Here is a 27,594-nt window from a genome sequence, read left to right on the forward strand (position 1 = left end):
TGAAAAATGTCACAATTTCTCTCCCCCCTTCAAATTTCTCCCATCAAATTTCTCTCCTCCCATCACAATTTCTCTCCTCCCATCAAAGTCACCCCCCAAAGGGAGGTTGTAAGGGACAGAGGTGAAACATAGGGCAGAAAGTGCCACTTCCTAGCTGCATGATTTTGGACAGGTGACTTGATCAATCTGAGCCTCAGTTTCACCATCAATAAAATGGAGATATGTACCTCCTGAGGTTGTTGGACAGGGACCTAGGTGCCGTGTTCACCGTTAGGTACGAATCGCTTGATACATACATGTTGAATGAATTCAGTAAACGTGTGCTTAGCACAGTGGTCGGTGTAAGGTAAGCCTCCAGTAAGTGGTAGCTGCTAGCATTAAAAATAGTAAAAAGTCCCCATAGTTACAACCCTAGCGCTGCCAACCCTAGCGCTGCAGGACCCAGACGTACCTCAGCGTCCTACCGACACCTGCGCAGTAACTTCCCACAGGGGGCGAGGACGCGCAACTGCGCTTGCGCATAAGCGCTTTCCTCCGCCCCTTCGGGCGCGAGGACCAGAGGGGCGGGTTCGGCGGCGTTGCGACGAGTCCAGAGGGGAGGACTGAGGAAGGGGCGTGGCCAGCAGGCCGGGCCACGGCCACACTCTTCCGGGCTTCTCCAGCTGCGTGCGCATCCTCCTCCCCCCTTCTTTTGTGGTCCGGCCCATTGCGAGGGTGACAGGAAACCCTGTGCAGGGAGCGCCGCCATCTTGGACGTGCCCGAGGAAGACCCTGAGGGAGCCGCAGGAGCGTCGCCGCTGCCACCGCTACTGCCGCCAGTGCGTCTGCAGCTTCTCGGCCTGCCCGCTGCTTGCCGGCGCCTCGGCCGACCGCCCCCGCCCCCCTCCTGCTGCGCCCGCCCTCCTCTTCCTCGTCCTGACGCCCCCCTCACTCCCGGAAAGCTGCCCAGCCACCAGCAACCCCTCAGGTAACCCAGGCCTTCCGCAGTGTCCGGGGGGCCGGGGCCTCCTCGCCGGGCTCTCCCCGGGCCGGGGGTGGGGACGACGGCGGGCCCGGGGCGCGGGCGAGGGGCGTCGCAGGGTGGGCCGTGTCAGGCCGCGGCGAGCCCGGAGTCGGCGGTGGGCGCCGCGGCGGCCTGACAGGAGTCCATGCGGGGGCGAGGGTGTCCCCACGCGGTGCCCGCCGAAGCTCCGGTCCTCCCCGCCCAGTCGAGGGCTCCGGGGCGCGGCGTGGGCAAGGGTGTGTTCGGCCTCGCCTTCTCCGCCTCCTCAGCCGGCCTGGGCCGACTCGCACCTCCCGCGGGCCCCGTCTCCTTGTCGCGGCTCTCGGCGGCCGCCGACCTCCCCCGCCGGGTTTGTCCACGCGGGCCGCGCCGCTCTGCAGCTCACGAGCCCCGGACGTGGCGTTCCCCGGCCCATAGGCCGCGTCCGGCCCCGAGCACAAAACGCAGCAGCCCGCAGCCCCGCCGGCCTCTTGGACCGTCTCCGGCGTCCTTGTCGGTGTGGGTAGGCTCTCTTGGACTCGGGCTGGGCAGGGGTCTGGGCGTCCGAGGTTCTGGTTTGGGTGAAGCCCTGTAAGGTCTGTGACCTTACAGATCACAGATCTCTAAGACTCTAAGATCCTCTAAGACCCCGATGTTAGCTAGCATCTAGAAATAACGAAGACAAAAAGTTTTGGCCTTTCTAGAATTTAAGAAAAGACGGCGGAAGAAGCGTGTTTCGGTGGTTTGCACTTTACCGTGTGCCAAACACGGATTTAGGTGTCTTCCCACAGGTTTATCTTGCTTCACGGGGCCCTGGGGGGTAAGTAGAGTTTCTCCATTTCCCAAGTGAGGAAACTGAGGCTTGAAGGTGTGATGTGGCTGGTTAATGATGGTACAGGCAAACTCAGGTTAGGCCAGGGTTACAGACAGGACCATTTAAAGTGTAGCTACAGCTTAATTCCTTTTTTGCTATGTTTGCATTTGGGTAACAACAGCTGATTACTCCTTTAGAACCCAGAGTCCGTCGTGTCGGCCACTACACTGCCAGTCCTCATTTTCACCACCCCAGAGGAGAGATAGCAAGATTTCCATTTTATATTTGAAGGAGAAACTGGGGTTCGCAGAGAGCAAATGCTTTCCTGGTGGTCCCACAGCAAGTGTCAGAGTCCAGATTTGGACTCTTGCAAAGTTTACCGCTCGGTTCCATTACTGTCACAACTGCCTTTTATTTAGGGGTGGTTATTGAGGACAAATCTGACCTTGCAATAACCCAGCTCCCACTCGCCCACCCCCCAAGACTTCCCCAAACGTTTCTTCAGATTTCTGCTTACACCCATTTACTTGGTCATGCCTTTGAGACATGTAATGGTTAGGAGTTTGGAGGGTTCCCACGCCCGTACTGCCACTTCCTAGTTAAGTGACCTTAAGTTACTTCTCGGACTAAGTGTCCTTATTTGTTCACGGGATAACTGCACCTACAATTTAGAGTTGTTGTGAAGATTAAATGGGACTTAAAACCCTTAGCACATTGCTTGGAATATGGTAAGTGCCCCGTTGTCTCTAACAGTGCCAGGCACGTAGTGGGTGTTTAATATTTGTTGATTGCGAGGAGCATGGCTTTAGAGAGCTGTAGAGTTAGACCTGGGCCTTAATCTTAGCTTTCCCTTTAGTAGTATATGACCATGGGTATATCTCCTCTCTGAGCTGGTTTCCTTATCTGTAAAATGAGTTAGTTTTTGGAATTAGAGATTGCTTATAAAGTAGCTGGCATATAATAGGCACTCAGTAAATGGCAGTTATTGTAAAGAAGTAAAACCTTTAGGTATTAATAACCTAAAAAATTCCTTGGAATTAAAGCTACATTTTAAAAATTTTGTTTTTTATATTTCATGTTACACTTTATAGTTGTTGCATACTTCAGCTATGCAACAGAATGTGGAGTGTTTTTACAACTGATTATTATCAGTGTTAAACATCTTTGCATAATCTCAGTAAGATATTGTACAATTAGAGGAAACTTTGGGTTAAGGCAAATGAGATATTTTAAAACTAGGGCTATTGAGAGAGGTTTCATTTTTTTTAAAAAAGCATGAAACATTTTTATGTGATTAAAAATGCTGGGCATGCCGGGAGTCAGCAGTGTACATATAGAGGTATCAAAGATACTATTATTTTAAGAAACTATTTTTTCTAGACAATTTTAAACATATACAAAGTAGAGTAGTATATTGAGCCTTCATATACCCATCAGCCAGTGTCATCAGTGATCAGTCTCCTTTCATCTATATACAACTGTACCTCTCCACCAAATTATTTTTTGTTGTTGTTGTTTTTTGTTGTTGTTTTGATTTTTATTGGGGTATAGTTGATTTACAGTGTTGTGTTAGTTTCCTCTGTACAGCGAAGTGAATCATTTATACATATACATATATCCACTCTTTTTTAGATTCTTTTCCATCTACCAAATTATTTTGAAGGAAGTCTCAGACATCATTTCATCAGTAAATTTTTCACTTATTGCTAATCCTTTTAACTCCAACGGTAAGTGCAGGGTTTTAGTTTAGTTTTGTTTTCCTCCTAAGTACTTTCCTTGTGTGGACAGAGGTACAATAGTAAAGTACTTTATTTCCTATTCACAGCATGCTGTCATAATTAGGTGGAAAATTTTGTCTTTCTCGTGATACAAGAGAAATCTGTTTTTTTCTTATCACATTATTAATTTATAGAAAAGTGTGACTTTAAATATCTTGTCAAAAGTGAGGTGATTTTTAAAGTGCGTCTCAGAAATGAGCGGGTTATTTTCAGAGGTTGCATTAGTGTTGAGGAAAGGAAATTGAGCATACATTTTGATTAGATTAGTTTAGTAGATTAACTCCCAAAGTTTTGTGTCCACTTAACTGACAAGTCAAGTAGCATTCCACTTTACTGGGCTTGTAAGCACACCAAAATGCTTCTCTTCTTGAGTTCTGTGAAGGGAGGGGGACCCCTTTATTTCATTACTGTATTGTAATGTATTTCATTACTGTATTGTATAATTTCATTACTGTATTGTCAAAGCCTAGCATAAGGCTTTGTGCCTAGTAGATAATTTAAAAATTTTTTTATATTGGAATCACAAACGCAGTTTATCCTGGCTCAGGTGCTTTTAACAGTGTTTTTCATGTAAAAAAAAAAAACCACTTAATTTTAACAATAAGGATAAGAATTTAAATCACCGGGAATATTTTTATTCAGGGGGTTGCTTTTTTCCTGTGTTGTCTTGAATCAGTTACGTAAAAATTACACAGTAACATCTTATGTTCTAAGAGTGGAATAAAATAGCTGTGTAACAGTTGTGAAAGGATTAGTCAGACAAGTGCATAAGTTAACACAGCAAGCAGTCAAACCATAAGAAAATGAAAATATACCCTCCATTATTGGGGTGTTTTCTGTTTGTGTGTTTGGTTTTTTTTTTTTTGTCTGCGCCCCGGGGCTTGTGGGATCTTAGTACCCCAACTAGGGATTGAACCTGGGCTCTCGGCTGTGAAAGCACAGAGTCCTAACCACTAGACTGCCAGGGAATTCTCCTGTTTTTTTTTTTTTTTTGCGGTACGCGGGTCTCTCACTGTTGTGGCCTCTCCCGCCGCGGAGCACAGGCTCCGGACGCGCAGGCTCAGCGGCCGTGGCTCACGGGCCCAGCCGCTCCGCGGCATGTGGGATCTTCCGGACCGGGGCACGAACCCATGTCCCCTGCATTGGCAGGCGGACTCTCAACCACTGTGCCACCAGGGAAGCCCTCCTGTTTGTTTGTTGAGTCTAATCACGAGTCACTTCATATGATGTTCCCCATATTATTGGTAAATGTGGAAGTAATGTTGGAAGTATTATGACTGGGATTTTTTGTTTGTTCTTGTTTTGTATTAGAATTATATATAAAAATGCTTAAAAATATTTGTCTTTTTTTCTCTACTTTTAATATTTTAGAATATTACTAATGAATATAGTACATACTTATAGTGTCCTCACAGGGATATATAAAGAAAGTTAATAATATTCCTTTTTTCTCTCTCAATCTGTGTAATTTTTCACAGCTTGGTGTATATCCTTCCATAGTATATGCATATAGCATTGAGTGTGTATGTGTTTAAAAATGGGATATGCTATCATAAAACTCTGCAGCATGCTCTTTTTCACTTAAAATCATGGATATATTTCCAGGTTAATACTTATATCTAAATGGTTTTTAAACTAGATTTATATTATTTCATAGTACAGATGTACTTTAGTTATTTCCCTGTTGACGCGTGTGTAGATTGTTTCCAGTTTTTTGCTGTAAAAATGCTGCATTAAATGCACTTGCACCTGTAAATTATGGACTGATGCTTTTGTTTCTGTAGACTACTTTTTTAAAAATAAATTTATTTATTTATTTATTTATATTTTTGGCTGTGTTGGGTCTTCGTTGCTGTGCGCGGGCTTTCTCTGGTTGCGGTGAGCGGGGGCTACTCTTTGTTGCAGTGCGCAGGCTTCTCATTGTCGTGGCTTCTCTTGTGGAGCACGGACTCTAGGCGAGCAAGCTTCAGTAGCTGTGGCATGTGGGCTCAGTAGCTGTGGCTTGCAGGCTCTAGAGCTCATGCTCAGTAGTTGTGGCGTATGGGCTTAGTTGCTCCGCGGCATGTGGGATCTTCCCGGGCCAGGGCTCGAACCCATGTCCCTTGCGTTGGCAGGCAGATTCTTAACCACTGCACCAACAGGGAAGCCCTGTAGACTACTTCTAAGTGGGTTTCTTGGCCAAAGGGTAATTTGGGTTGTTTTTTTTTTTTTGCGGTACGCGGGCCTCTCACCGTTGTGGCCTCTCCCGTTGCGGGGCACAGGCTCCGGACGCGCAGGTTCAGCGGCCATAGCTCACAGGCCCAGCCGCTCCACGGCACGCGGGATCCTCCCGGACTGGGGCACGAACCCGCGTCCCTTGCATCGACAGGTGGACTCCCAACCACTGCACCACCAGGGAAGCCCGGGTTGTTTTTTAAATATTAAAATATATTGATTACTTCCCCAAAGTATTGTGACACTTCAGATTCCCACAAGCAGAGTATATGAAAGTACCTACCTTCACATCTGTATCTGCACATTTCAAAATTAGTCATTTATATGTATAGTTTTATTTGGAAAGGTGTCTGATGCCGTATATGGAGACTATGTGATACTGTTTTGGCCCAGCAATGATTAGTGTTTAATGTGCATTTAGTAACCATTTACATCTATATGTATTGGCCTGGAAATAGATCCATGATATTGTTAAGTGAAAAAAGCACGCTGCAGAGTTTCATTCAATAGCATACCCCATTTTAAATATATTTCTCACCTTAACAGTGGTATATGTTTCATGTTCACGAGATGAGGTTGAGAAATCCTTTGTTACAGCATCATTAGGCAGTTAGTATTTAAATGGGGCCACAGAATAATAATAGTGTTTAATATGCGTTTGGTAAACATTCTTCTTGACAACCAGGAAGTTTAGGACTAAGTTTTACATGGACTGATAGTAAAACTATTACCTGAACTTTGAGTATTAATTAACCTCCATCTTTCTCTGATTTTGATTTTTTGCTTTTATTTTATCAACCTACGTATATATGTTTTTAATGAGCTACTTTAGATAGAGAAAATCATGTTCTTTGGAGTCAGGTTTGGGTTCAGGTTCCAACTCTGCTATTTGCTAACTTTGTAAACCAACCAAATCAGTGAATTTCCCCAAACCTCAATTCCTTCAGTTTTTCCGTGGACATAATGGTAATGACTCTGCAGAGTTGTAGACATGAGTAAGAATTATACAAGACAATATAGGGAAAAGTAGTGCACATTCTCACATGGTTTACTCTCAACAAATGTTAGTTCCCTTCAGAAACTTTTTTGTAAGTAGATATAATATGAATCGTTGTTACTAGTATTATCACTTATCCATATCTACAAATCCTGATCATAGTGCATCCTCTGAATGTAGTTATTTAATAACGCCTATTCACAATATTAAGTTAGAACCAAGCGAGTGAACTGAGAAAGATTTGTGTCCCAAAGTACCGCTGTAGGATTTTATGGTGCATCTCAGCTGTGGAGGAGGCCAGATAATATAGTGATTAAGAGAGGGTTTTCTGCAGTCAGAACAGTTGTAGGTTCAGTATAGACTTGACCACTTAGCTCTGTGACGTGAGCATATTACTTACCTGTTGAGTCTTACCTGTGAAATGAGGATAATAGTCACCATTTTATATAAAGGTAGTAGTGAGGATTAAATGAAACAGCATGTAAAGTATTCAGCACATTGCCTGGCATATGTTAAGTGCCCAATAAATGGTAACTATAACAATTGTGTTTGTTATTAGTTTACAAATTGTTCATCACATATTTAATGACTTGTCTGCTTCTTGTCTTTAAGAAAAAGGTGTTAAAGGAGATCTTATTTATATGTGAATTTTATTCAAATGATTTTTGTAAAACATGTAAGAAGGTGCATTTTAATCACACCAATCACACATCTGCTGTGCACAAATTACAGAATATTACCAAGATTTAAAAATTAGTGGATATTGTAGTGTTGAGTGGACTCATGTTTTCAGAGTGTTTGAACTCAACCAACATTTCTTGCTCTCCCAATACCACATTTTTTTTTTCACTTTTTGAGTTCTCAAAGTAAGTAAAGCAGAAGCACACTTAAGTAATAGGGGAAAAACTTTTTTCTCCCTTCCAAAAGCTAGTTAAAAATATATTCCTCACCTTAACATTGGTATGTTTCATGTTCAAGAAATGAGATTGAGAAATCCTTAGTTAAAGCAGTATTAAGCATAATTAATAGTTAAAAGGTGCCACTTGAACATGATTCTACTGCAAATACGTAGTTTTGAGTGAACGCTGTCAATAAACTATGGGAGTCTATTTAAACCTAACTAGTATCTTACCTTAGAATAATAAAAAGAGGACTTGTTGTGTTAGTGGCTACAGTGCTAGATATTTTTGCTTTCCTATCTACGGAAATTAGTAAGTTTGAGTAGTTCTCCTTTAACTCTGCTTTTAGGATTTTTATTGTAATTTTTAAGAAACTTGACCAGAAAATTGTGTAGTGAGGTGGAGACAGGGTGCTGGTATTCAGTTTGAAATAGGGATCATTCTCTTCTATTTGGAAATAGTTTATAATAATTAATGCTTGGAAATTTTTAAAAAATTCAAAATTAGTCATCTCAGTAGATATTTAATTAATTAATGCTTGTGTGATAATTAGCAATACACAAATTAGTACAACTAGAATTGGTTTATAATTTCATGATTAGCCTTTAGAGCATTTCAAGTAGAAACTGGGATTGTTAGAGGCCACAGTTTTAGCATAAAATGAAGGGAAGCAAAGTATGTACAGCTACAATGTTCAGTTAGAAGAGAGAAAAGAAATAGGAAAATCAGAAGAGGGAGAGCTTGAGAGTAACAGTAATTTAAAGGTGACTAATTACCTTCCCCCAAGTTTGAATAGGGAAAAAGAAGTTAAAAGAGGAGTTAAAAATGAATTAGATTGAGGGGCTTCCCTGGTGGCGCAGTGGTTGAGAGTCTGCCTGCCAATGCAGGGGACACGGGTTCGTGCCCCGGTCGGGGAAGATCCCACATGCCGTGGAGTGGCTGGGCCCATGAGCCATGGCTGCTGAGCCTGCGTGTCCGGAGCCTGTGCTCTGCAACTGGAGAAGCCAGAACAGTGAGAGGCGCCCCTGTACCGCAAAAAAAAAAAAAAAAAAAGAATTAGATGAGAAGAACCTGAGAGAAATGCAGCCCAAGAAGAAATTAATAACCTTTAAATATCATTTTTATTGTGAGAGATTATTGTTTTCCTTGTGTTTAGGATCTGGTTCAGAGATGTAGTAGATAATACAGACCAGTTTGAGCCTCAGGACCAAGTTCATTATTGTTTCTGGAAAAAGGGAATGAAATTAGTATGACGTTCAGAATCAGAGTTACTTTAACTAGAAACTCTTTCCTGAAAGAACTGGTTAAGGGAGTTTTCTGTGATGTGACTGATTATAAGTGTGTTACATCATGTCCCACTTTTGTTGAATGTAGTTCATACAGCTAAGTGGGAAGACTATACTGTGTGAAATGATTATCTAATAATTTACTGTAATTGACAACTTCCTCTTCCCTGGTAACAATAATTCACTTATTCTAAATATGTACTTTTTCTACAGGTTAAATTTTATTAGTTACTTAGAAATTTTATTTGAAATATGACATACAGTAAGGTGTTAATTTCAGTAAATGAGTTTCCCCAATCATAGTAATTGTATGGCTTGTGTATGCGACAGTTGGCCAAAACAGTAAAATCCAGATTAAAAAAATACTGGAAATAAATTTTTAAAAAAATAGGGTTAAACCTTCATATTTATGAAGAATTTTTATCTTAAGCTGAAAATTGCTTTTTGGCTACACCGTGTGGCTTGTGGGATCTTAGTTCCCCAACCAGGGATCGAATCCCGACCCTTGGCAGTGAAAGCGTGCAGTCCTAACCACTGGACCACCAGAGAATTCCCTGAAAACTGCTTTGAGAATAAATTTTTTTCTTTCACTTTTATTGGGGAATAAAATTTATTGTAAGTTATTACCAGCATTAGAATTCACCTCTTATTTCTCTAGCACCTAGCACTGTGTCTGACACATTCAAGGCATTTGTTTGAATAAATTGGAGAGTTTTTTTTAAGTTATTAAAAGTAGAAGATAAATTAGAATTCTTTAGGTTAAGTCTTCTCTGAGGGTAAGAAATGGGCTGTGATCTTTAAGAATACCTTCTAATAAACTTCCAAATTTTACAACCACAATATGCCATTATTTCTCTTAGCTCCTAGAATAATATATAGCAGGCATTTGGTATATTGTTTATCTTCAAATCCTATATTAGGTTGAGCTATATGAAATTGTCAACAATTGACTTTTTTTAAAAAACCTATAAGAACAACAGTTTCATTTGGTTCTAATTTTGACATTTATTTGGTTTAGAAATAATATGATTACTCTTTCTTTGGATGCTATGCTAATTGATAATTTCAGGTAGAGTAAAAAGGTTATTTTGTGTTTATAAGTTGGTGGTTAGTTCTTATAACATTCTATTGTAAAATCAAAGAGTTCCAAACAAATAGGTCATCAGTATTCACTTGATCAGTTAACAGGGATGGAGACCTTAATAGGGGAGGAGGACTGTTTATAATGATGATACTATTTAACTTAAATTTATAAAGATTTTCTTGTTTGAAATTTTTCAGAGTAGCATTTCTTATTGGGTATTTCCTAAAGTGGAATATTGGAGTTGTTTTTATATATGTTCTTATATTTCTGGGGATAATACATGAGAACGTTAAAGCGTGTTCAGCTAAGTGAATTTGATCATTTTGGAAAATGCAGTTTTGCTCTGATACTGTAACCAACATTTTGTTTATAATCACTGTGCTTTATTTTATATATCTTTAAAGGATACACAGCTTGGGTGACTTGTGTATACTTTTTTTCTGAAGTAACGCAGTTTTCTTTGTTTTTAGTGCCACAATGGCAACTGCACCATACAACTACTCTTACATCTTTAAATATATTATTATTGGTAAGTTTATTTAACTTATACTCTTGTTCTCCAAAATAGGTTAAAATGCAAAATATTTATATGCTAATACTTAATGTAGTACTCCAGAAGAAGTGAAGGATTTTCTTTCTCACTGCAAAATTAAAGCTCCTTTGATAAGGTTTATTTTTGTACCAATGATGTACCTTTTGCTTTGTGACCCTGGGTACTTCTGTAGTACAAAGCTGGGTACCTTTGAAGTGATGTTGGTTTTTCTTGAGGGCTACCTGAAAGTTTGTTAATACTGGGAATGAGATTAACTTCGTAGGAGTGCTGATACATTCCAGAAATAACATGAAAGCTCTCAGAGCCCCCTGGATTCCAACAGTTGATAAAGATTCAGAGTAATTGTGTAAGATACATAAAATATAATGGTGGTTTTTCTCGTAATAAGTTTTGAGATTTAGCTCAAATTAAGACAATGCTGTTTATCCAGATACAGTTTTAAGAGCACAGTTGAAAGTATACATAGTATTCTGTTAATTCATATTAGAACAGTTTGGTTTAATGTTGAGCTTATGTGACTGTATTGTAATGCTTCCTTCATCAAAGGTTAAATTGCTGTTAGTACAGTTAGAGATGATATCTCTTCTGTTACGATTTTCATGTGATGTACATTCTTTTGTGGAATTCTACAAGAAATACGAGATAAGATGGGATCTAGTGAATCAACCTTCCCAAACTTATTATTTCTACTTGTTATATGCTGCCCTTTTGGTCACTCCTAGGAGTTTCTGGCTTTTTTGCATGGGTTAAGGGAAAAAAACAAAAAAAGTTGAAATAGTTCAAAGTAAAAAATACTATGTTTCTCTGTTAAAAAGCTTTTGCCAGCTGGTGTCTATTTATTAACATAATTCATAACCAGATTCTGTCACTGGTGAAGGCTGGGAATAGTCAATTTATATATCACAATGAAAACTGACCTTTAGGATCTTTTGAACTCATTATAAATTATGGAAATAAAACTTTTTTAAGTGCCCCAGAAGTTTGTGATGTGATATGGTAAAAGGGGTATAGCAATCATTGAAGAGTATAAAATTATAAAGAGTATAAAATTGAGAAATATAATTACCACTTGAAACTTTTTTTTTAAACAGGGGACATGGGAGTAGGAAAATCTTGCTTGCTTCATCAATTTACAGAAAAAAAGTGTAAGTTCAATATGTAAGATAAAACATTAGTAAATTCTTTATTGTCACTTTCCTACCTTTTAAAAAGTGTCATTTTTAGTGTACTCTGTGCAATTAAATATAACCTTTCCCTATATATGCACTTTTGTCTTTAGGAAGTGATTTTTTTTTTAATAGGTGCAGACAAAATGAAATATACCTGTATGTATAGAGTGTTGACTTTTTATGCCATAAATAACTTGATTGACTTGTTTAGATTTTTTTGATGATATAAACTGAAATTTTAAAAATGTATACTATAAAAAATAAAAAAATATTACAGTGTCAAATTTAAGTAATCTTTTTCTTGTTCTCTTGACTTTCCATTATAGAAATTATCTTATTGGGGGAAATTTGTTCATATATCATTTGCTAATAACTAAATAATAATAGATTGGAAATATTTAAGATGGAATTCTTTCTACATTCATGACTGGTTAAGATTCAAAGTGTACTACTCTGTCTTGGGTGGTAGAGGGAGGGGGCATTTTATTTTATGTAACCGATAGGCTAAATATAGTTGAAATTGTTTCCAGTAGTTGAAATCATTTCTATGGCATTTTTTGGCTTAATGTAACACTTTATGAAGTGTCCAGCAGTCTGTGTGTACTGTAGAAGAGAATAATAGTGGGTTTAGGTTTTCAGTGGCCTAATTATAAGGAAAAGACTAATAAAATTGTTCTGTTGGATTAGATGTATATAACTTGACAATATATAATTATAAATATATATTAAACATGGTGACTTTCTTTGAGATATTGATAACATTTTACAAGATAAATATTTGTTTGACCAAAAACCAGAGTCCTAAAACCATTGATTGATTTGTTATATGTAAGAATTGTCAGAAGGCTAAATAGTGTAATGTTGGTATTATGAAGAGTTTATTAAAATCTTTATTTTTCATTAGCAGATTCTTTTTGTCCAAAGGTCAGCAAACAGTAACCTGTGGGCCAAATCCAGTCACTGGCTGTTTTTAGAAATAAAGTTTTATTGGAATGCAACCATGCCCATTTTTTACGTATTGTCTATGGCTGCTCTTGTGCTTCAGCAGAATGCAGTCCTTGTGACAGAGATTTTTTGGCCTACAGAATTTAAAATACTTGTTATTTGGTTCTTTTTTTTTTTGGCCGCACAGTGCGGCATGCGGGATCTTCCCTGGCATGTAGGATCTTCTCCAACCAGGGATCGAACCCTCACCCCCTGCAGTGGAAGCATGGAGTCTTAACCAGTGGAATTTCCAGGGAAGTCTTATTATTTGGTTCTTTACAGAAGTTTGCTGACCCTTGTTCCAATCACATCTCTGTGACTCCTTACTCTGGGTTTTTGCTAATTTTTTTTTTTTTTTTTTTTTAGTGCAAGCTTTAGTCTGTTTATAGCCTACAAGCATTAATAAGTCATTTGATTTACTAGTGGATTATTTTCCCACTGGTCTTAATTTGAAGATTTCTGCAAGTTGGAATGTTCTGTTTCTTTTCCTCCCTAACAGTTATGGCTGACTGTCCTCATACAATTGGTGTTGAATTTGGTACAAGAATAATTGAAGTTAGTGGCCAAAAAATCAAACTGCAGATTTGGGATACAGCAGGACAGGAGAGGTTTAGGGCTGTCACACGAAGCTACTACAGAGGAGCTGCGGGAGCACTTATGGTGTATGATATCACTAGGTAAGAGATTAATAATTTTCAACCTTCATACTTGAAAAAAGAAATCTATTTTAGGCAGTGCGGTTTCTTTTTTTATTGATTTAGGCGTTCTATAGTTTGTAATTGCGTGTCTGTAAATGAGCTTATTTGGGTTTTATGGATTTTTCTCTAAATTGCCATGTGTAACACTTGATATAACATGTTGATTTCCCTTTCTGAAAGTGAGTATGACTGAAGAAAAACTTCAGGAGATGCTGGTGGAGCGAGTGAAAGAATACTGTTTTGAAAAGCAGTATCAGTTGAATTATTTGAGGTGAAATAATATTTTACACCACATATTTTCACTTCAGTAGAAAGCAAGCAGATCTTGAGGAGTTACTCTATTCAGCCTCTAGTTATTTATTTTTGGCTGCATTGGGTCTTCGTTGCTGCGCACGGGCTTTCTCTAGTTGCGGTGACCAGGGGCTACTCTTTGTTGTGGTGCGCGGGCTTCTCATTGCAGAGGCTTATCTTCTTGTGGAGCACGGGCTCTAGGTGTGCGGGCTTCAGTAGTTGTGGCTTGCAGGCTCAGTAGTTGTGGCGCATGGGCTTAGTTGCTCTGCGGCATGTGGGTCTTCCCGGACCAGGGATCGAATCCGTGTCCCCTGCATTGGCAGGTGGATTCTTAACCACTGCGCCACCAGGGAAGTCCCCACACCTTTTCAAAATAAGGTCAAGCAAGGAATTAAGTAGTTTTGCTAACCCACCATGGTAGATTATAAAAAGTTCTCATACTTGCATCTGAAGTATTTTATTGTTTATTTACTTAAATTCTTTTTTGTCCTAAAATGGATTGAAGTAGCTCATGATACTTCATGTAGCAAGATTAAATTTATTTCAACTCTGTTTCTGGAGACTCAAAGCAATTGATACAAACTAACAAAACTGGATCCTAAATGTTTGACTTTGAAATACTATGCCACTTCATTAAACTCTGTGCCGTTTATCTACTGTAAGCTAGAAAATGAACTGGATCACCTTTAATGTTAATGCAAAGTTCCAGTCTAAATTAGTGTGACTCTTGTCTCACTTTTTGGGGGGGTAGGAATTGGTGAGTGGGACCAAGTGATAGACTTTCAAGTTATTTCCTTTTGGGAAATGCTTTACACTGTTTCCTCTTGAAGAGTCACATTAGCATATTATAGGACCTTGAGAAGTTCTGTAGTAAAGGAACTCTTTTTAAGTTTGTTTAATTTGGTGTTTTCTAAGGTTATTTTATTGAGGAACACCCTTTGGAAAATGCTGCCTTAGAATAAAAATAGTGGATGATTATAATTATAGTGCTTGAAGTTTTACTAAATTCTAGAATTGGGTGGTCTGAGGGCAAAACAGAGTGAAACAGCCTTAATGCTCTTCACTAGAGCCAGACAATTGGTAAATAGTTTTGTGGGAAGACTGTTAAAGAACCTGTCCATCTGTACAGACATCCTTTTATGAGAGATACATTCCTGAAGACTTGGCATAAGACTTTGCATTTATTTAATTTATTTATTTATTTTTGGCTGCGTTGGGTCTTCATTGCTGCACGTGGGCTTTCTCTCGTTGCGGCGAGCGGGGGCTAGTCTTCATTGTGGTGTGCAGGCTTCTCTTCGTGGTGGCTTCTCTTTTTGCAGAGCATGGGCTCTAGGCACATGGGCTTCAGTAGTTGTGGTGCACGGGGGATCTTCCTGGACCAGGGCTCGAACCTGTGTCCCCTGTGTTGGCAGGAGGATTCTTAACCACTGTGCCACCAGGGAAGCCCTGCATTCATTATTAATAAAATTTAAATACTGTGATGTGTGCTTAAGTTTATCTATCTATAGTGTTGTAGTTTGTTTTGCTTTCTCTGTGTGTTCTTTTTTTAATTCCAGCCTATTGAGATACAGTCAACGTAGAAGATTGTATAAGTTTAAGATCATTTGATACGTGTATATATCTTGCTTTTAAACATAGCTTTTAAGCATAGTAACTACTTTTGAGAAAATTTGTGTCTATTCAAGTCATCAAAAGTACTTTGCTAGAAGCAGCCCAAATGCCCATCATCTGACAAATGGATAAACAAATGTGGTATATCCATATAGTGGAATATAATTCAGCCATTAAAAGGAAGGAAACATTGATACATACTATAAAGGGATGAACCTAGAAAACATTTTACTAAGTGAAAGAAGCCAGACACATACAGTCACATGTTGTATGATTCCATTTATATGAAATACCTGGAATAGGCCAATTTATAAAGACAGAAAGTGGATTGCCAGGGGATGAGGAGTAAGTGCTAAGGGGTATAGAGTTTCTTTTTAGGAGTGACGAAATGTTATAGAATTAGAGTGATGATCATGCCACAAATTTATGAATATATTAAAAACCACTACATTGTATACTTTAACAGGATGAGCTTTGTGATATTTGTTATATCCCAATAAAACTGTTACTGAAAAAAAACAGTACTTCAGGTTTTAGATGGCTACTTTTTCTTGTTAAAGTGATACTTCATAGCAACATTGATGTGGCAGCTATGACACTGATTTTTTCCCCTTTTTTTCCTATTATTAATCATTGACATCTTGCAAACTGAAAATTCTCTGCTTTAACACTTTTTAAAATTTTTATTTATTTATTTTTGGCTGCGTTGGGTATTTGTTGCTGCACGTGGGCTTTCTCTAGTTGCGGTGAGTGGGGGCTACTCTTCGTTGCAGTGTGCGGGCATCTCATTGCGGTGGCTTCTCTTGTAGAGCACGGGCTCCAGGTGTGTGAGCTTCAGTAGTTGCAGCACATGGGCTCAGTAGTTGTGGCTCATGGGCTCTAGAGCACAGGCCCAGTAGTTGTGGCGCACGGCTTAGTTGCTCCGCGGCATGTGGGATCTTCCCAGACCAGGGCTCGAACCTGTGTCCCCTGAATTGGCAGGCACATTCTTAACCACTGCGCCACCAGGCAAGTCCATTAGCATTAACTCTTCATTGTCACAGGGTACTTGCCTAAATTGACATCATAGTTTATCATGGTCGTTTATTTGGCTATATCAATTGTTTGCTATATCATATCTAACATCACACCAAATTTAGGGAATCTTTTAGCACCTTTTTTTTTTTTAGCAGTAGTAACACCAGTTAATGCATATTTGGGTCAATATATAGAGAGATATTATATCTATAGATTTGAAAGTATGTTGGTGAATTTTAAATTAGTAATGAGACAGTTACCAAAAGCATTAGCAGAAGTTATGTACATGTAAGTGATTCAGTTTATGTGATCTTGATACTACTTACAAAGGATGTGTAGATTTTTCTGTTTACCAAAGTGTTGGCAGTTTGTAATTCACTCTTGCTGCCAGCTTTGACATTTAAAAATTGATCTAAATCAGTATAAATATTTTTGGACTTGTGTTGTATAAGGTTTTGTGCACAAAGCAAGATAGATGTGTTGGGTAAAAGCAAGGTATGCTAGTACTACAAGTATTAAAGAGTGATAAGGGGCTTCCCTGGTGGCGCAGTGGTTGAGAATCTGCCTGCCGATGCAGGGGACACGGGTTCGAGCCCTGGTCTGGGAAGATCCCACATGCCACGGAGCAACTGGGCCCGTGAGCCACAACTACTGAGCCTGCGCGTCCGGAGCCTGTGCTCCGCAACAAGGGAGGCCGCGACAGTGAGAGGCCCGCGCACCGCGATGAAGAGTGGCCCCCACTTGCCACAACTAGAGAAAGCCCTCGCACGGAAACCAAGACCCAGCACAGCCAAAAATAAATAAATAAAAAAAAAAAAAAAAAAAGATCCACCCAGAGCGTGCCTTTAAAAAAAAAAAAAAAAAAGAGTGATAAGGCTTGTGCTTTTTTTTAAAAAAAGTATTCATTTATTTTTGGCTGCATTGCGTGTTCGTTGCTGCACACGGGCTTTTTCTAGTTGGGGCAAGCAGGGGCTACTCTTAGTTGTGGCGCGCAGGCTTCTCATTGCAGTGGCTTCTCTTGTTGTGGAGCACAGGCTCTAGGCGCGTGGGCTTCAATAGTTGTGGCATGTGGGCTCAGTAGTTGTGGCCCACGGGCTTAGTTGCTCTGCGGCATGTGGGATCTTCCCGGACCAGGGCTCTAACCCGTGTCCCCTGCATTGGCAGGCAGAGTCTTAAAACCACTGCGCCACCAGGGAAGTCCCAAGGCTTGTGCTTTTTAAGAATTATATTTGACCATTGTTTGCTTAGAAAATTTTAAAGCATTGGGAAAAAAGTTTTATGTGACTTTTTTTTGACATTTAGGTGGTGATTTGTGTATAATGTAATATAGCACAGAAAAAAGAGTCTGAGTAAGGAATTCTTTCCACTTCTCACTGGGAAAGGATTAAGGGTTTCGAATATCAGATTTTATATGAGCACTGGCAGCTGGAGATCATGGAATATATTCACAAGGCTGAACTCGAAACACTTCAAGGACACAGTGTGTGTACAGGGTTCTACGCGCAGCTCTGAAATCATTAAAATCTTTATGGGCTTCTGTTTCCTCATCTGATAAATGAGTAAGATAGATTAATGTTCTGTGAGTCTGTAGAAGTCAGAAATATTTTTAACCTACAAATTTTTTAAAATTTTGACCTTTTTGGTAAAGTCTAATTAATAGTAATAGTATATACTCTGTATATTGTTGTAAATTATTTGGATTTGTTTATTATCTTAGATCCTACCTGGCTAGTGCGAAGGAGCCTATAAGTTTTTAAACTCTTGGATTAGAGAAAATGGAGAAATAAGGCAGTCTGAATCCCCAAATGATTTAGCTGCTGGTAAATAAGAGTACAGAGTTAGGATAAGCTCACTGTCTGATATACCTGGGGATTTCAGTTTCCAGTCAAATGTATTAAATGTCTTTTTTTTTTTTTTTTTTTTTGCTGTACGTGGGCCTCTCACTGCTGTGGCCTCTCCTGTTGCGGAGCACAGGCTCCGGACGCGCAGGCCTAGAGGCCATGGCTCACGGGCCCAGCCGCTCCACGGCATGTGGGATCTTCCCGGACCGGGGCACGAACCCGGGTCCCCTGCATCGGCAGGCGGACTCTCAACCACTGCGCCACCAGGGAAGCCCTTAAATGTCTTTTTAAAGGCAATTTTTAAAACTCTGAGTTTAGAATTGTTTTCCATCAGTTTTTTTTTTTTTTTTTTTTTGCGGTATGCGGGCCTCTCACTGTTGTGGCCTCTCCCGTTGCGGAGCACAGGCTCCGGACGCGCAGGCTCAGCGGCCACGGCTCACGGGCCCAGCCGCTCCGCGGCATATGGGATCCTCCCAGACCAGGGCACGAACCCGTATCCCCTGCATTGGCAGGCGGACTCTCAACCACTGCGCCACCAGGGAGGCCCTTCCATCAGTTTTTTAAAGTTATTCCTTGCTTGCTTATTGGTCTGTTTATGGATGTTCTTTTAAATGTAAAACATTTACTCCTGACGTGTAAGTAATTAGCAAAGTTGCTGGCTATCGAGTTATTTATTTAAAAATAATAGGTTTTTCTAGATTTTTGAAAAGTATATGTTTGCATTCCACAGTTGTACTTTAGTGTAACAATCTAGTCAAATCAAAAATACTTCTTTAGGATCTGTTGATTAAAGTGTATATTTAAAATATTTGTTGAAGTTTCTTTTTTTCTGTTGAAATGGCATCTGTGGCAGTCACAAATGTAAACTTTAATTTTTGCAGAAGAAGTACATATAATCACTTAAGCAGCTGGTTGACAGATGCAAGGAATCTCACCAATCCAAATACTGTAAGTTAAATGACATCTATTATACAGAAAACTTAAGATCTCAGTTGACCCAGAAAGGAAAGCCATTTGCTAAGTGGGCTTGTTTTGTATTTGGGTACTAAGAATGAGAGAATCTTTATTCTGAAATTAATTGAGGAAAAAACGTTCTTTTCAAATATGGATTATGCCAGGTTTTGTGTCTTATACTTGGTGTTTGTTCATGTTTGTGGTTAAAAAAAATGAAAGTTATGAGTTGGGTGGTGATCTCATGTCAAGTGGAGACTCTGAAATCTGAAACTATCACTTTAATCTGCATTAGTTTCATAAAATGTTACCATTGGAGGAAACTAGGCAAAATGTACTAGGGAATCTCTGTATTTCTTACAACTGCATGTAAGTCTCAGTAAAATTTCAATTAAAAATAAAAAGAGTTCTGCATGCGTTAAAAAATTAGCCAGTCTGAGAAGATACTTATTTATTGAGATATTCATGCCACCATGCCAGACTCTGCAATATACAAAAATGAATGTGGGTCCTTAGCCCATAAAAGGTTATAGTCTAGCAGGGAGATTACCTGTGGGTATACAGATAACTATACTGAAAAGCAGAGTGGAATATGGGTTAGAAATAGAGTTACTTGGTGGTGGTGGTGAGGACCCAGTATGAGCAGTGCCATCTGGGGAAACCAGCTTTACAGAGGAGGTGTTGTTTGAGCTGGGACTTGAGGGGTAAAAAAGTTTCAGTAGATTCTGTTGAGGGTATTCCAGGAACAAGTGAGGAAAAGCACAGATCTGTGACTGACTCTGAGCTTTTTGAGAGTAAGGCCTGTGTCTCACTTAGCTTTGTACCCCAGCACCTGGCAGTGGCCTGGTTTAGTAAATACGTAATCAGTGGTAAGATTGGCTTTCATCAGGGAACAGCAATTTAATTATATTGATAGTCAGTTAACATGGTTTGCCTATTATGCCAGGGACTGTGTCTGGAACTTTCCATTATCACATTAAACCCTCTGTAGGTATACATACAAATCTATAGATGAATGTTCATCAGCAGCTTTATTTGCAATAACCAAAAACTGGAAGCAACCTAGATGGCCATCAACACGTAAATGGTGAAACAATCTGGTACGTCCATACTGTGGAATACTCCCCAGCCATACAAAGGAATGAACTGTAGATAAATGCAGCACATTAGATAGATTTTGGGCATTGTGCTGAATGAAAAAGTCAGTCTCAAAAGATGACATACTGTATGATTCCATTTATATAAAACATTCTCAAAAAGATAAAATTATTGAGATGGAGAACAGATTCGTGGTTGTCAGGGGTTAGCGATGGGGGTGAAAGGTGTTAGTGTGAGTTGACTATAAAGAGGGCAGCACAGAGCAGTTTCTTTGAAGTGATGGAACAGTTCTGTATCCTGATGGTGATGACACAAATCTATACCTGCAATAAAATTGCATAGAACTATACACACTCCAGAACCTGTAAAACTGGTGAAATCTGAGTAAGGACTCTAGATTGTACCAATGTCAGTTTTCCTCATTTTGAGGGTGTACAGTAAGTATGTAAGATGCTACTATTGGGGAAGCTTGGTGAAGGGTATATAGGACCCCTCTACTCTTCTGTAAGCTTTTTGTGGTTCTATAGTTATGTTCAGGTATTGGTAAAATATTAAAAACAGCAAGAAAACAACTTATTGTACAGGGTCCTTAGAGGAGTGTAATAAAAAAATTAGCCGTGTCCTTCCTGCCTCATTTATGCCTCTTAAAATCTTACCGGATCTTTAGAAAAAAGAAAATCTCTTAAGGTCCAGTGCAAATGTTACATTTTCTGTAACGTTGCCTTTGATTTGTGTGGAAGTTAAATACTTTCTCATTTTGTTGGTGGTATATTTTGTACCTCTGTCTTGTTAGCATGCCACTTTTATGCCTCCCCTTTCATGATGATGGGAAGCATTTTGGAAATTCTTCTTTTTTTTTTTTTGCGGTACACGGGCCTCTCACTGTTGTGGCCTCTCCCGTTGTGGAGCACAGGCTCCAGACATGCAGGCTCAGTGGCCATGGCTCACGGGCCCAGCTGCTCTGTGGCATGTGGGATCTTCCCAGACCGGGGCATGAACTCGTGTCCCCTGCATCGGCAGGCGGACTCTGAACCACTGCGCCACCAGGGAAGCCCTGGAAATTCTTAAGGAGTGGAGAGCAGGCAGTGTTTTCATTAAGCAAACATTTCTTGCTTTGAGCACCTGTGTTGTAATGGCCCTGTACTACTAAGCCATCGTGACTTGACCAACTTTGATATTTTTTGAAAAATTGATTTCCTTTTTTAAGTGTTATTGCCTTATTCTTTAGAAGACTAGTGGACTATATATGAAAACTTCTTTCTCTCCTCAGTGGGCACTTGTCCACACTGATTGAAGAATGCTCACTTGCTGAAGGTTTACATTCGGGTCAAAATGGTTATACTGCATGGACAGCATTTTTTGAAAGTAGGTCAGCCAGGGCCTGAAATTTCACATGAAAAAGAGTTAATGGTGGAAATCCCTTTTAGTTGAAACCGTCCATTTCTAAAGTATCTGTATCTGGATTACCACATCTGTTCTGAAGGGGAAAAGCGGGGGGATGGGGGGAGTTGCCAGTTGGTGTCAAAAAATACATAGGTAGAGACAGTTTATCCCCCGGCTCATTCCAGTAAAGGCCGAAGCCCTGTTTCCCAAGGCTGCACGTGTTTTTCTTAGAGCTTTTCAGAGCAGCCTTTAACTTCAGCCTAACTTCACTGGTATAAATGGCTCCAGAGTTGGTACAGGTGTGTAATATTTTGCCTTGAAGTTGAACCCACTGCATATACGTCCTCCCACCCCCACTGTCCTCTATCATGGATACACAGTCATTTGTTTGTTATCAGTTGCTACAAACTTAGTCCAGCCTAGGGATAGTGTAGGGGAGGACAGTTTTTGATGGTCACAGTTTGGATTTTCTACCTGACTTCTAATGTCCACCTACCACTACTCACTGAGTGACCTTTGACAAGTCCTTATTTGAGTATTCCTTACTTGTAGCCTGAGAAGTTGAACTAGTAGTTGTAAAGTTTTCTGAGGGTCCCAGGTGAAAATCTGATGAAAGCCACAAACCTCCTCTTCCAGGGAATGTCCTTGTTTACAGCATTTTGTGCTTAATTTCAGTATATTCACAGATACCCTGGAGCTTGTCCATGGACCCTTAGTAGTCTTACTCAGATAAATCATAATCTTTGGCCTAGACCAGATGTGTTTCAGGCACACAAAAACAAAACACGACTGTTTTGTTTTTAAATGGCTTGAGAGCTGAGACTGGTTTTTACATGTTTATAGGGTTGTTTTAAAAAAAAAAGTCAAAAAAGAAGTATACGCAAAGCGACCAGAAACCTGAAATATATACTTTTTGCCCTTCACAGAGTTTGTCAACCCCTGGCCTAGGTCATTGCTGACATCCCTCTTCATACTAATACCTTCATGATTCTGTAGTTCTGTCTGATGGATAATTGCTAGTATTTCGTTTCCTTTTTAGACCCACTTGTTTTTTCTTCAAGATTTTTAGATTTCAGAATTTTCATGTGTGATTTAAATGGTTTCTTTCGTTTTAAGATGTCTTTCTTTTGGTCACAAACTAGGTAATAATTCTCATAGGAAATAAAGCAGATTTGGAGGCACAGAGAGATGTTACATATGAAGAAGCCAAACAGTTTGCTGAAGAAAATGGTGGGTTTCTTTTAAGATTTTTAATGGCTTTTTTGGGTCACACATGGGAGAATTTCTAGGGATAGGTGGGATTTTGACAATGCAGATTATTTGACAGTTTTTTAAAAATACAAACTGCTCAAATCTAAGAATGAGGAAATAACAAAATGTGTTTGAAATATTTGAGGGCAGTAGAGTTATTTAATGACAAATGTAAAGATTCCCTCCATCTCAAACTCATATAGTCTTTAATAAAATACTATAGAAGGAGTACTGAAAGCTGTTGGGAAACTTTTATTCAGATGTTACTGAAGAGAGTGTCCTTGTGAAAGTTAATTGGAAATATCCTTCATAGTCTGAATTTTATTTTTAGGCTTATTGTTCCTTGAAGCAAGTGCAAAAACGTAAGTATGGCTAAAATTAGTAGATCATTTTTAATTACATTCAAATTTCTCAAAGTAGAACCATACATTAAAAAATGTATAATGTATATCCATGTAATGTATAATATATAAATGTGTAATGCTTATGGCAGGGAAAACAGTCAGCAGACATCCCTTTGCTTCCTGTTTCACATTTCAAAATAATGTTTTTTGTTATTTTCCCTAAAATATTATACCTTGCGTATACCCGTTGGTAAGCCAGGTTAATAAATGAAATTGTGTTAACATTTCAGAAGTGTTTGACTTTTACAACCAAGGTTGAATTTGGCATCTTGGACTCAAGGTTGGTCAACCTGTTGATTTAATGCTTCTTCTTATAGTAAAAAGCATGACTTAAGGAAATAGTCAATGTAAGAATAATCAGAAGCATAATTAACATTTCCTAATTGTTACTCCATGTTCCTTATCGAACCCCAGGACTGCTGTCATGGTTCTTCATTTATTAAGCCAAAACTTCCTTGCAGTGGTGAAAAGTTAGCCCCTTTTCGTTTAGCCTCATCTGTACTGTTAGTCCTAAGGGAGATGAACTCAAGTGTGAACATGGCTAAGCATGATAAGAACAGTACAGTTCATGCTTGGCTAATCAGACCATACAAATCCTGGAATACTGTTCTGCATATGTTTGGAGATAACTTCATTTCTGTTTGGAATACCCACTATAATGGCCTGTCTTAATTATTGTTATATATTAATATATAGCATTTTAATGATTAGAGCACATAGTTTCAAATAGGATTTGTAGAAAGAGCTGTTAGTATTGTTTATATGCTTTCCACAGAAAATATTTTCCCATGTTGTTCTCTTAGCTCAGTCTTCTGGTAGTCCCTTATTAGATGATAGTGGCTGAGTCGAAGACATCATGCCAGTTGATTAAAGGTTAGCAAAAGGTCAGTGTATCATGTCCTATCTGTTGTAGAAAGCTGTGGTTCGCCAATAAAGTTGTCAATTGCCTCTTAGGGGAGAGAACGTAGAAGATGCTTTCCTTGAGGCTGCCAAGAAAATCTATCAGAACATTCAGGATGGAAGCTTGGATCTGAACGCTGCCGAGTCTGGCGTACAACACAAACCTTCAGCCCCACAGGGAGGCCGGCTAACCAGTGAACCCCAACCCCAGAGAGAAGGCTGTGGCTGCTAGTGACCTCTTTGCCGTGGCTCTCATTTGACCTTTCACCTCTGTCTGTTGGAAGCAGTACTTTTTACTTGCTGCCTCATTGTCTTCTGTACATCTTACTGGGTTTAATTAAAAAGAAAAAACAACTCTGTTGTAAAAACAGTTTAACACAATACTAAACTGCTAAACAACTAGATGTAATCAGGTTATCAAAGGCAAGTAGAGTAATAAATCTCTTCTGCATGGTAAATCTAGACTTTTTTTCCCCCTTGATTGTCCTCGTGATAGGTATGTCACCAATACATGATTTAAACTGAGCACTGATGCTGGACTTGAGTTTTACCCCTCCCTCTTTTTGGCAAGGCTTTGTCTCATTGTACGGTTTAATTTGATGATATCTTAAGCCTTTCTTCCCATTTTTAACTGTTCAGGTATGTCTGTTATAACCCATAAGTTTATTGCTGTGAAGTGACTTCTGATGATAGAGAAGGGGTCCTTTAAAGCCTTTTGTTTTTGTTGGATAAATTCCCTGTTGTGTGGGTGGCATTTCTCTTGAGGCGGTTTGCTTCTGTCTTAGCCTTGCACAGGGAAAATATCCATTTATCTTTTCTCTTGTGCGTAATTAATAGCTTTATCCTGTTTTTTTTTACACCATTTTATCTTTTTCTCTTTAGCAGAAAGTAAATATGTACAAAATTTGAAGGAACCGAACTAACAATACATTCTGTGTATATTATTTTAATGAAGAAAATAAATTGATTACTGGCATTGGAACAGTATAAAATACCAGTTTGTACAGTATGACCTATATGTGACTATGTTACTCCCTTCCATTTCACATAAAGAAATAGACACAACTGCAGTTCACAGGATATACTGGCTCCACCCTTTGGTGCTGGCAGTGTTTGGGGACATTATGCTGGAAGGAGCTCCTGGCGTGAGAGGATTAACACTAGTAGATTCTGTTCCATCTTTGCACTGTGGCTTCCCTGCTGATTTTCTTAACTGTTCTTGTGCAATCAATGTGCTAACCTGCTTTTCTCTTTTTGTTTTGCATTACAGGCTGCATTTCTTGCCTTACTATATAGAAAAAGAAAAAAGGCTGGGTTTATTATTGCACATTTTAAGCTTTTATACCTGTATCTTCTTGGAATGGTGAGATTCTGAACCAGACAGCCAGAACTGCAGGTCTGCTGTTAAGGGATTTTAAATTGTGCATTTTTAACACTACAGTGAAATAATCTAAGATATCCCCCGTGTTCTTAGTATGAGGGGCTATTTTATGTCATGTTGGCATAAACTGTTTTGTAAAAGGGAAAGTGTTTCTAACGGTGTTCCAATATTTGTGCTGATACAAAGTAAGTTATTACTTTGCACTAGGTGGTTTGGCCACTGACAGAAGAATACTGTATTGCAAGGGAAACAATCTTTTATTTCTTTAGAAAGCAAACTTATGTTTTACCAAGCTCTTTACTTCTGTTGATTGATTTCTAATTGAGTTTATGGTTCAGGCTGGGAACTGAGAAGTTATTTGAAGTAGGATAGGTAAACCTCAGTATGTTATATACAATGCACTCTCAGCTCAACTGTTGTGTTTAAAATACACATTTTAAATCCCTATTTACAGACACTAACGTAAAAAATACAGCTTTCTGGGTTGTAAACATGTGGTAGTACCAGAGTATTGTATAGTCAGTGTTAAATAAAAGCCAAAACTGGAATGTGCAGAAAATAGGATTTGGTTAATTTGTGGACTCACCTTTCTGTCTTTGTTTAACTTTTTAAAAAACAAGATACCTGAAGTAGATCAGTGTATTCTGTTAAAGACTTAACAGTGATCCATTTTGCTTACACTGTTGCATCACAAGGGACTTGCCCAGGGACCATGACCTGCTGGTGTGTGTATATATTTACAAAAACAAAACAAACAAACCACCCATTGGGATATAAGGTAGCAATCACAAACTAAAGACTGTGGCTTGTTTAGGTGCAGTGCCCTGATTTCCCAAAGTTAGTTACAGTGGGTCTTAATTGTTTTTGTGACAGGAGTTATTCAGACTGCTGTACTCTTCATTTGATGTAACAAAATGCTATTAATCTAAATATTTGTAAATAAAGTACCTGTACCTAGATTAAATTAAAATTGTTCGCATTATTTTCTGAATTATAACAGGATTTCATATTTTTTTCAGGCAAACAGTTATTTGGCATAAGTTGCCAGTTTTTATTTCAGAATTGTCCTTTTTGTTTAAAAAGAAAAGTCTACATAAGTAGCATATAAATCCACATCACCCAGTAATTGAGCTAGTCTTATCCTTGTGTTCAGATCACACTTGCAGTGTTTTTCAACCTTTTTCAGTGTGAGATCACATTTGGTGGCTGATAGTGTTCTCCCTTGACTGTACTTGGGGCCAAATTCTGTTATTTGCATGTGTAATCCCCTATAATAAACTTGGGTGCTCAAAAATAGAGAAGCAAATTGTCATATTGTAATATCTGTGTGCCAGACATTGGGCAAGTACACTTTGGAGAGAATGTGAAATTCTTTTAATTTTTAATCCATGGAGAGCTTACTACTTGTGTGGTCACCTGCTTTTCTGGGTTACTCGTTGCCCTTGCACCTATGAGGCCCTCCTGATTAGTAATTGGTGCTCAGTACTCTATGCGTTAGACATTCCAGTATGATGTTCAAGTATTTTTCATGGACAATAAAGTGTTTGATGCAGTAACTTTGATTTTTTTTTTTTTTTGGCCGGGGCGGGGGGGTTGGTGGTGTTTTCATAATACTAGTTAGAGGTAGTAAAGTTTCTTTGGAAAGATGTCTTTTGGAACTGGGTGTTTATTTGGCTTTACACGTTAATTACCTCACCTCTAATTCCAGAAGACTACAGTTTTGGGAACTTTTTTGCCCACACATGTTTTAAGTGTTCTCTTTTCTTATAAATGTGTGGCTCAATTTACTCCCCTTAACAGAAGACCAAATGATTCCTGTTCATGTGGGAATATAGAGAGGGTTCATGTGGCAGTTTAGGAAGAAAATATCTTACCCTCATTCAGCACATGGACAGACCAGGAAACTGTCCTTGAAGGATTTCAGTATTTGTGGATAGGCCAGGATTTTAAGCATTTTGCTAAGACTTGTGAAAATGGAAGAATATAACTACCAAATCAGTTTTATTTT

General features: G+C 39.2%; 1 protein-coding gene across 2 annotated transcripts; it reads left to right on the forward strand.

Moving 5' to 3' along the window:
• The first annotated feature begins 690 nt into the window (after positions 1–690).
• On the forward strand, positions 691–26,556 carry RAB14 (RAB14, member RAS oncogene family). 2 transcript variants are annotated; one of them, XM_081236585.1, is made up of 9 exons: positions 691–967; positions 3,429–3,523; positions 10,525–10,583; positions 11,699–11,752; positions 13,260–13,437; positions 19,100–19,166; positions 22,793–22,880; positions 23,233–23,263; positions 24,260–26,556. In XM_081236585.1, exons 3-9 carry the CDS (start codon positions 10,532–10,534, stop codon positions 24,435–24,437), a joined length of 648 nt encoding a protein of 215 aa, XP_081092711.1. In that variant the 5' UTR covers positions 691–967; positions 3,429–3,523; positions 10,525–10,531; the 3' UTR covers positions 24,438–26,556. The 2 variants fall into 2 exon arrangements, with proteins under 2 accessions (XP_081092711.1, XP_081092710.1); XM_081236584.1 differs by lacking the exon at positions 3,429–3,523.
• Positions 26,557–27,594: the final 1,038 nt, after the last annotated feature.

The sequence above is a fragment of the Mesoplodon bidens genome (assembly GCF_964165515.1).
Source record: "Mesoplodon bidens genome assembly, chromosome: 6".
Lineage (NCBI taxonomy): Eukaryota > Metazoa > Chordata > Mammalia > Artiodactyla > Ziphiidae > Mesoplodon > Mesoplodon bidens.